The sequence below is a fragment of the Huiozyma naganishii genome, chromosome 1 (genome assembly GCF_000348985.1).
Source record: "Huiozyma naganishii CBS 8797 chromosome 1, complete genome".
NCBI lineage: Eukaryota > Fungi > Ascomycota > Saccharomycetes > Saccharomycetales > Saccharomycetaceae > Huiozyma > Huiozyma naganishii.
Window position 1 is genome coordinate 174594 of NC_035922.1, and position 9409 is coordinate 184002.

The 9409-nt window shown below is 44.5% G+C and overlaps 3 protein-coding genes across 3 annotated transcripts; 1 reads left to right on the top strand and 2 right to left on the bottom strand.

Annotated features, from left to right (window-relative positions):
• Window positions 1-653: 653 nt before the first annotated feature.
• Window positions 654-1103, top strand: GRX5 (monothiol glutaredoxin GRX5; the record flags this gene model as incomplete). The annotated part of the gene is made up of 1 exon (XM_022611626.1): window positions 654-1103. One exon carries the CDS (start codon window positions 654-656, stop codon window positions 1101-1103), a length of 450 nt encoding a protein of 149 aa, XP_022462144.1.
• Window positions 1104-3179: 2076 nt separating this feature from the next.
• Window positions 3180-7697, bottom strand: PDR12 (ATP-binding cassette multidrug transporter PDR12; the record flags this gene model as incomplete). The annotated part of the gene is made up of 1 exon (XM_022611637.1): window positions 3180-7697. One exon carries the CDS (start codon window positions 7695-7697, stop codon window positions 3180-3182), a length of 4518 nt encoding a protein of 1505 aa, XP_022462145.1.
• Window positions 7698-8078: 381 nt separating this feature from the next.
• On the bottom strand, window positions 8079-9230 carry SUR1 (mannosylinositol phosphorylceramide synthase catalytic subunit SUR1; the record flags this gene model as incomplete). Its single annotated transcript, XM_022611648.1, has 1 exon — window positions 8079-9230. One exon carries the CDS (start codon window positions 9228-9230, stop codon window positions 8079-8081), a length of 1152 nt encoding a protein of 383 aa, XP_022462146.1.
• Between the last annotated feature and the right edge of the window lie 179 nt (window positions 9231-9409).

A 9409-nucleotide genomic window follows, 5' to 3' on the forward strand; every position in this document is an offset into this window, starting at 1 on the left:
AGTTTGAGATTTTCCTTTAAATGGTCAGTTCAAGAATGTTTCATTTTATGTGGTGGGGGCTAATGTACGTCCCGCAACACAGCCCTGATATACCATACAAATACGTTTTGACACCCAATAACTTGTTCCCTAATGGGGTTCAAATGCTATGCATTCGAAACTGATTGGTCAGGATTGTTGTAACATACATAAATCATCTGGATGTGGCTTTTCAGAAGTTAGGATACCAATGTACAAACGTTTGTCACTTTTGCAGTATGCATGTTGCATCGCTCTCATGGGTACATCAGGGGGCTCTCATCACTTCTAGGCATCAGCAATTTTGGAATAGCAAGAAATAAAGGAGGCACTTTCCCCAAAGCCACATGCTAGTGATGTTTTCGTTGTATTTCTCCCTGTTTCAGTAAATATGCTTCGTTGTGGGTTCTTCCATATCATGCACCATACCGTTCACCTCTACAAGGCACTTCGACGAAGCACCTTGGCGAGGCGCTCAGCAAAAGCTTTAAGGAGCCAGTTTGCAACAGTTTCTTATCCCTGTAGCAGTCAGTGGACAAAAAAATATTATATAAAAATTGATGATTATTTTAAAGGTGAACTCATAAAGGCATTAGTCATCTACTGGGCCAACAGGAAGTGCTCTATAGCACAAGATGTTTCTCTCTCGTGCCATAACCTCTAGAATAGTATGTCGCTCACCATCTCTACTCCGTCCCACGTGGAAGGCATTCATGAGCACTGAGATCCGTAAGGCAATCACCGAGGCTGTTGCATCGGCGCCCGTGGTTCTATTCATGAAGGGCACTCCAGAATTCCCACAGTGTGGGTTCTCAAAGGCTACTATAAACCTTTTGGGGAAGCAGGGCGTTGACCCAGCCAAATTTGCGGCGTACAATGTATTAGAAGATCCAGAGTTGCGCACGGCCATTAAAGAGTTTTCTGATTGGCCCACGATTCCACAACTGTATGTGAATAACGAATTTGTAGGTGGATGCGATGTTATAACAAGTATGGCGAAATCTGGCGAGCTTGCTGATGTGCTGGAAGAAGCAGACGCGTTAGTGGCGGAAGACGAGACTCAAGACGAAACCCCAGAGAAGTGAGGTCAAGACAGCGCGAGAAGATCGCGCTCATGGAAATATATACACAAATATTTCTATTCATACAGCACGCTAGTGTACAATGATGTTCGATGGACAGTTTGTATTCTCATGCCTTTAGTCTTGTAAATAATGGATGCTTTAATTTACAAACTCCGCTCCCAGAACACGGCTTCTGCATAGTGAGGCCGCACCCAAAGAGGTGAGAAAATTTTTACTATTTTTGATCTTTGGCACTATCGACAAGCGGAAATATTTGTATTGGCGGATCTTAAGAATCCCAAAATATTTACTCTGTTGTACAGTGGCAGTGGGTTGTCTCCTTAGCGGAAACCTCATTTTAGAGTTACTTTCGACTGTAAATCTGATCGAATGTCTTCAAATATGTTTTTTTTTCATTTTTTTAGATGACGGAATCTGAGATGGTGAGCTGCCATTGAAAGGCGTGTGGGCTCCACAAACCGCCTAGCGTCCTGTCTTATAACAATTCTCTTTGCAAAGGCATTGGTTGTGGTTCTTATGGATACTTTGTCCTTGAAAGGTGTTTCATTCACGTTATCTACCAATCACCCTTTTGAATTTTAAACTACCACTTGTACTTCTCAAGCGGATTATAATTTGGAACAATCTACAGCGTATTGTCTTTTAATCACAAAACACTGTACGGCTAAATTTTTAAGGGAGCTGGCGCCTAAATTGGTTTTTTATGGACAACAATGCTCTGGTAAATTAGATTCTCTTAAATCGAAACTGAAAGAGGGTCATCTTTAGGAGAGTTGATTATATGTAAGTAGTATTTTGCATAACATAATTACAACATGGTTCAGTTACCATGAGACAATATATTTAGGAACCAGCAAAAGGAAAAGTTGGTGGTAAAAATCTTTTATATTTAAGGGAGAAAATTTGGAGTGAACATCAAAACTAAAATTACTTTATCAGTTAATATTCACAAACAACAAATATAAGTAGTAAAACATCCTCTATATTTTGACATATTATTAGAAAGCTCAGTTCTAAGTAGTTGTTTTTGCTGAATATAGAAAATGACTATTATAGGGGTGATAAGATATCATCATAGGCATAAACATTATATGAAACGAGAATGAAACGTGGCGACTATAGTGATACGTGGCAACTATGAAACCTATAACAATATTGCCACGTATGTCGCACTATGAAGCATAATCCTATTCTGAGAATATCTAGGAAATTCTCATATATATAAAGACTAGACATATCTATAGTATCGGTCTCTATCTTTCTGGACATACAGAAGAGACCATCGAACCTTATACCTATATAGTATAACTAAGAAGTCAATTTATCTAAGTCATCTCTCATACTCTACTTAAAATGGATAGTCACGGCGAGAAAGACAATATCCAACACTTTTTTCTCTGTTACCGATGACTTACAAACAAGTCTTTCTATCGACGATATAAAAAAGTGCCCGCTCCAAGGCTTATTACTGTCACTTCTAAACAGTTATAGTACTACGTATCGCAGTCGAGATTAAAATATCACTTGCTATTCAAATAGCTGTCCCACAGATAAAACTTCTCCATTACAAAACGTTAACTTCTTGCTCCATGAACAGCAGCGTACCAAAACTCAATGGATACTATTTCTGAGATGTAACCGTTTCCCCATTGTCCTATATTCCGTGATACAATTAAATATTAACCTCCTGCCATCTATAGCCGCTTCAGTTTGTATTTTTGATATCAGACAGAACAGCGAGTATAATCAAGTCGATATTCAAAGAGTCACTATACATTTCAGGTCTTTAATACTATCTGAAACGATGAATTTTGATATGACCTTCTTTGACACAGAGGTATATGCACAGAAAACTTCTTGTCTACTTCTTTCTCCCTTGTAGGTTTTTTACAGTCTTAATTCAAATCAATTGACAAAAACTGGAAGATCCACTGAACTATATCTGTGTGTATCTAGTAAAGCGCTAGCACGACTCCTTAGAACTTATTCTTTTCATTATATTAATCAAGTCTTACTAGTTACTCTATAAAGTATATTCATTATTAAAAAAATTAGAGAAAAGGATTAACCAAGTCCTTACCCTTTAGTAACGTTTTGCTTGTCCTGTTCGGTGGCTTTGAAAACACCACTCTCCTTTTCGTGTCTTTCTTTTCTTGGACCATTGAACCATTTCTTAAAGTCCAAAACAGACTTCAAGCTCCAAACCTTGACTCTCATGATGTAGTAACAAGCCAACATCGCAGTAATATTGAAACAAATGTACGCCCACATAAAACCGAAGTTTCTCCATCTGTATTGCCATTTCACGTCGAATTTCTCGACAACTTGGTCTTGGAAAGTGTATGGGCAGTAGTTACAGTTCGCAGTGGCGTTTGCATTTTCTAGATACCCGCCGTTGATACTCATGTATTGTGACAGATATGACTGGCAGTCTTCTCCCTGTGGAGGATCCATCGTTAGGAATTCGTTGGGCCCGCATCTGACATGCTTATTGTGGACCGCTGGAGCAACCAAGGATTGGACGACGTACGTTAGTGGCGACAAACGGTACATGAAAATCCAGAAACGAGGAGACATGTCCTTCAATTGTAAAATACCACAGAATAGCAACATGGCAGCAAACAGGTTGGAGTTGATCATAGATGCAGATGGAACATCTGGGGACATGTACAGAATCCATAGACCGTAGGTGACGAAGTAAATAGGGAAAACCAGAACGTAGAAGAAGAAGAAGTACCCAGCCTGAGGAGCACGACCGCTATATCCTGCGGGCCAATAGTAGCAGAACCAACAGACAAATTGACAAGTCATTGACCACATAGTTTCAATCGTAGTATGAGATAGCAACAAAACACTCCAATGGAAAGTATTGGAGGCGGCTTCTCTAACCTCGTAAAGATCTCTAGAATCGTGAGCGAAAACATGCAGCTGGTTAATCATAGCCAAAGAAATAATCAGAATCATGAAAGTGGAAGAGAACGCAAGCGAAGCACCACCAACAGAGTTGTTGACTCTAATGTACGATAAACCAATGAACAGCGCACAGGAAGCACATTCCATGAACTTTGCTCTAATGTAGACAGGGGACCTCCAAAACTGTAAGTTGGTTCTGTGCAGAACCCATTTCATTTGAGTCAAGAACGAGGCAGCAAAAGTAGTAGCTAGTTCAGGATCATCGCTAACAGGTTTGCTTGGCAGTGTACGGTGTAATTCTTCGACCTCAGCCCTAGCAGCAGCACATTCAGGAGACGCCAACCATAGATCATGCCAGTCAGCAGCAGCCGTAGCAGTAGCACCAGCACCGATACAATCCAAAATGTATTCAGCAGGATTCTCTGAGATACCACATTTGACACCAGATTGACGTTCGAAATAATTCAACAAGGAGCGAGAGTTTTCACCAATGTCACCGAAGTAGACCATTTTACCACCTTTCTTCAATAGAAGCAATCTGTCAAACTGTTCGAATAGGGTGGCCGAAGGTTGATGAATGGTACACAGGATGGATTGACCAGAGTCGGCCAACGCTCTCATGAATTGCACAATAGACCAAGCGGATTGGGAATCCAGACCGGATGTAGGTTCGTCCAAAAACAACAGTAAAGAAGGTTTGGCCACAAGTTCGACACCAATAGACAACTTCTTTCTTTGTTCAACATTAAGACCTCTTCCTGTTTTACCAACCAAAGCCTCAGCGTAGTTTTGCATACCTAGCAGCATGATAATCTTCTCCACGTACTCGTATTTTTCCTCTAGTGGGACGGAACTTGGTTGTCTCAAAGCAGCGGCGAATCTCAAAGATTCTCTAACGGAAAGTTCGGCCATATGGTTATCAGCCTGAGCGACGTACCCACATGATCTGTTGAAGGAGGCTGGAAGATCCTTACCATTGACAAGCATATCACCCGTGATCACACCCATGTTGATTCTTTGAGCCAAAACGTTTAGCAGAGTAGTCTTACCAGCACCAGATTCACCCATCAAAGCAGTCATCTTACCAGGTTTCACGTACCCAAAGACGTCAGATAGCAATTTTCTTGTTGCACCATCGTATGGGATTGTGTAGTCCAAGTTATTCCAAGTGAACACGTCCTTTTCTGCGATGACTTTCTCCAAGTCCACACTTGGACCGTTCAGCGCTTCCATCATTTCCTCTCTGGAGGCAGTCTTAGCATCGACGTTTTCGGTACCCAATTCAGGCATGTGTCCCCTCTTGTAAAGCAGCAAATCACCACCACCTTGCAATGGTTTCAAAAATTCAGAAAGCAGAACGTTAGCGACAATGTAACCAAAGGTCCAGACGATGTTTACCCCCCAGTTTCTCCAGACATGTTTGTAAGCGAAATGGTACATCTTATCAATGTAAGCGTCACCGGAGACAAACAAGGTACCCTTGACAGCACCGGCAGTATCACAGATTTGGTTCATGAGGGCGACACCTTCGTACCCGGGTCCATTGGGGACCATGTTGCTGCACTTCATTTGTCTCCCATGGAATTCTGTAGCCATCAAGCTCTCAAAGGCGTAAGTCAATGGGTCCAAGAAATGAATCCACTTGATCCAGTGGTGCATTTCACCAATGGGCAACACAAACCCGGTGTAAATACAAAGGATCAAAACCCATAGGCCACCTAGTGCGTGTGCCGTGACACCGTCAGTGGTTAGCGTAGCGACAAATTTGAAGATGAAGGAGGTACATTGTTGGACAGTTAACAGGTAAAGCAGGTACTGGAAGAATGCCCCAGCTTGGTACTTCAAAACTGGGATCCAGTAGGTGACTAGCGACAGAATCAAAATGGCGACGAATTTAGTGGGGAACTCGGTGATAATTTCTTGCAGGGACTCTGCAGAGATGTGGTACATCGAATAGGATTTGTGCTTCACGACAATTGGTCTATTGGCGAAGGAGTTACCGATTTCAGCTAGCGATGTCACGGAGGCGAAAAGCAAAACGTAGAATAGCAACCCACCACGAGAGTATGCACCCTTTGTAGTGGACTGACTTTTGTCGTCAATTTTGTGGAACATGGAACCGACGACGAGACCCTTGATCAAGAAAGAGGAGAGGTAAACTTTGGTGTAAGTTGAGTCACCCTTCACTCTTTGGAACCCACGGATCATACAGTAGTAGACCTGTGTCCAGTAGTTGACCGTGTACTGTGAGTTCTGGCGTTGCCCAGCTTGCAGTCTCTGTTTTTTGGCGACCTGCATTCTATCTCTAGTCTCCTCTGGATGGTGTCTCGCGACGTATTCGTCGTATTCTTGTAAGACCTGTTGGTACTCTGGGGATTGTAACCAGTATTGTTCGAACTCAGCTCCCGATTTGGGGACTTTATCCTCGTAGCCCGGTTTGATGTCCAAAGTTCTGTTTTCGAAGTCGACAGTGACTGAGGTCAAGAACTCCGCGGAGGTCATTCTGTTTGGTTTAACCCACCCCATTCTTTGAAAGTAATCGACCGCCTTGTCTGCGTGACCAAAAAAGATCTGTTTACCGTTGTAGAGGACGGTAGCTTTGTCGAACAATTGGTAGATGTTTTCCCCAGCTTGGTAAATAGCGACGATAGCAGAGTTATTGACCATGTTAGTTGCGGTTCTGATAGCCTGTGCAAACTCCAAAGCAGTCGAGGCGTCAAGCCCTCTAGTGGCGTTATCCCAAGAGTAAATCGACGCACCCATAGCCTGTGCCTCGACAAGGGAGACTCTCTTTCTCTCCCCACCGGAGACACCTCTTACGAAATCGTTCCCGACTTTTGTCGCGTACGTGTGGCGAAGACCAAAGACAGTACACCACATGTCCCTGATGTTATCGACGTATTCTTTTCTAGTCATGTTATCGATTCTGACTCTTGGTGTCTTACATTTTAGGGCGAAATCTATAGTCTCCTTGACAGTGATCTTGGGGAAATGAAAGTCCAATTCCGGGCAGTAAATGACGTAACCCTTGTAGTTCTTCATCATCTCCTGTTGGTCAAGTCCATCGTAACTGAATTCCCCCTCGACAGAGACGAAATTGTCAGTTTCACCAGAGAGAGTCTTTAGCAAAGTGGAACAACCTGCACCGGGTCTGCCGACGACGAAAAGCATCTCACCAGATTCGACTACCCCAGTACAGTTCTGGATAATGTTCCTCACTGGCGTGCCCTTCTGTTTCCTGAGCTTGCGGACCAATCTAGCGGGCCAAGTGACGATATCTCTAGCCATTTCCTCGACGGAGGGTCCGAACGCAGCCGAGGCGTCCACCCCGACAGAGGTAACATTTTTGAACGCGACACCTGAATCCCCGGGCTCGATCCCCTGTTCTAGTTGTCTCGAACGTAAGTAGTTCAGCAGTGCCCTAAGGTCGAAATCCAACTCGTTGACCTCAAAGGAATCCATCTCACGTTTAGTCTTTGTTGAGATGACTTTTGCTAGGGACTCCAGTCTGTGAGCCCCGACGTCATTGGACAGGATCTTAGAAATGGATTTAGTGAGCTGTGCAGTGACGTTAAGTTGTTCATCCGGTGAGTTTTCGAACGATTGGATCGACTCCGCGTACGAGTGCAAGTCATCGCCGTTAGATTTCGACGAGACGTCTTTATCCTCCAGAGATGACATTTTGTTCTTGCTGTGCTAGGGATGGGAACAAAGTACAGAACTTCTTGAAACCCACAGAGGGTTTATATATCAATTCCCAGTGGGCATGCGAGGTTATCCAACCGGTAACGGCCGCTACTCGCGATGCCCGCCAGCGATCTCTTGAACCAGAGATAACAGCCGACACCTGTCTTGTCCCAAAGAGGAAACCGCGATTCCTGCGTGTGTCCAAACTTACGAGCCGTAAGAGCCGACTCTCTCTATACTTAAAGATTTTTCTGTTTAAGTAAGTAATCCTATGACTCCTCTGTGGTTTAGCCGAGGGATTTTAAACCCTACGTGGTTGTGTCTTTAATTGTTCGTTGCAGTGTGTGTACATGTATATAAAAGCATACATGTGTGCTAGGTTGGTGTGGTGTCGTGTTCGGGCTTCGGGCTGGCGCCGTTCTTCTCTAGGTCGAGTATGTGCAGCCGTAGGAGGTTATTGGAATCCTTCCTGAGTCTCCGTTGGAAGTTCTTGAGGGAGTGGCCGGCGCCGCGGTCGTAACTCGCGGTGGTGGACAAGTCCTGCTGTCTCCAGCGGGACACTCTCTTGACCAGTTCTTGCCATGCCTGTTGCCACGAGTTGATGATGTTTTTCTTCGCGCACAGGAGACAATACACGGAGTACTCGAAGTACAGTATGAAGAACCCGAATATGAACCCGGCGACCACACACGATAGGATATGAGTCTGGAAGGACTTTATGAAGTCCGCGTCGTCGAGGTGCCACGAGGAGCCCTTCGAGATGGAGAAGAACGCGTGTGCGCTTGTCTTGTAGTCGTCTGGCTGGAGCACCCTGACGGACTCGTTCGAGTGGACGTAGCTCGTCACATTGTCGTACTTGATCTTGTGCCACCTCTTGTACTGTTTCCACACGACACTGATGAACACGGGCCCCGTGGACCCCATGATAGTGAAATATGGGGCAAACCAGTTCTTGTTGTAGTGGTTGAGCGAGTTGATCGCCTTGAGGAAGAAAGGGTGGTGCGGTATGGTGCCCATGACGTCGTTGGACACCCCGAGCGGCGAGGTTTTCCTGACAAACACCGGGTACTTGAGCAGTGGGTCCAGGGGTCTCTCGCACACATCGTCCAGGTCGATGTACACCCCACCGTACGTGAGCAACACGAAGTACCGTATAGCATCAGCCCTCTGTATTGGAAACTTGTAATTTTCGAAAGTGGGGAGAAACCAACTGAAGTTTTCCCTGATGAAATCGTGCGACATCTCATCCGTCCACAGTATGTACTCGTAGTCTGGATGCAAGTCCTTGCACCTCTGTTGCCCATGCACCCAGTGTTTCGGGATATCCTCGGTCTTGTAAGTCTGGTGGATAATCTTTGGTATTATCATCTGTCCCTGGGGGATATGGTTCGTAGCGATATCCGCATACGGAATCGCCTCCTCCGAGGTGTCGTCCGTGATAAGCATGAACAAGTCGAAAGTGTACTCCAGTATAAACACTATCAGGGCCAAATTGGCCAGCAGCAAGAACTTCAATTCCTTCCTCATCCCTGGGAGCCTTCACCTTCGAGCACAAATGCCAAGACTGGCCCATAAAACACAATGCAAACACGACAGGAAACGATAGCTTGACAAGATACAACCATATATCATCGAGAAAACCGTTTTCTAATATATCACACTGAGCGAGGAGAGCCGCAACGTGCAACGAACGCGTCGCACAGAAA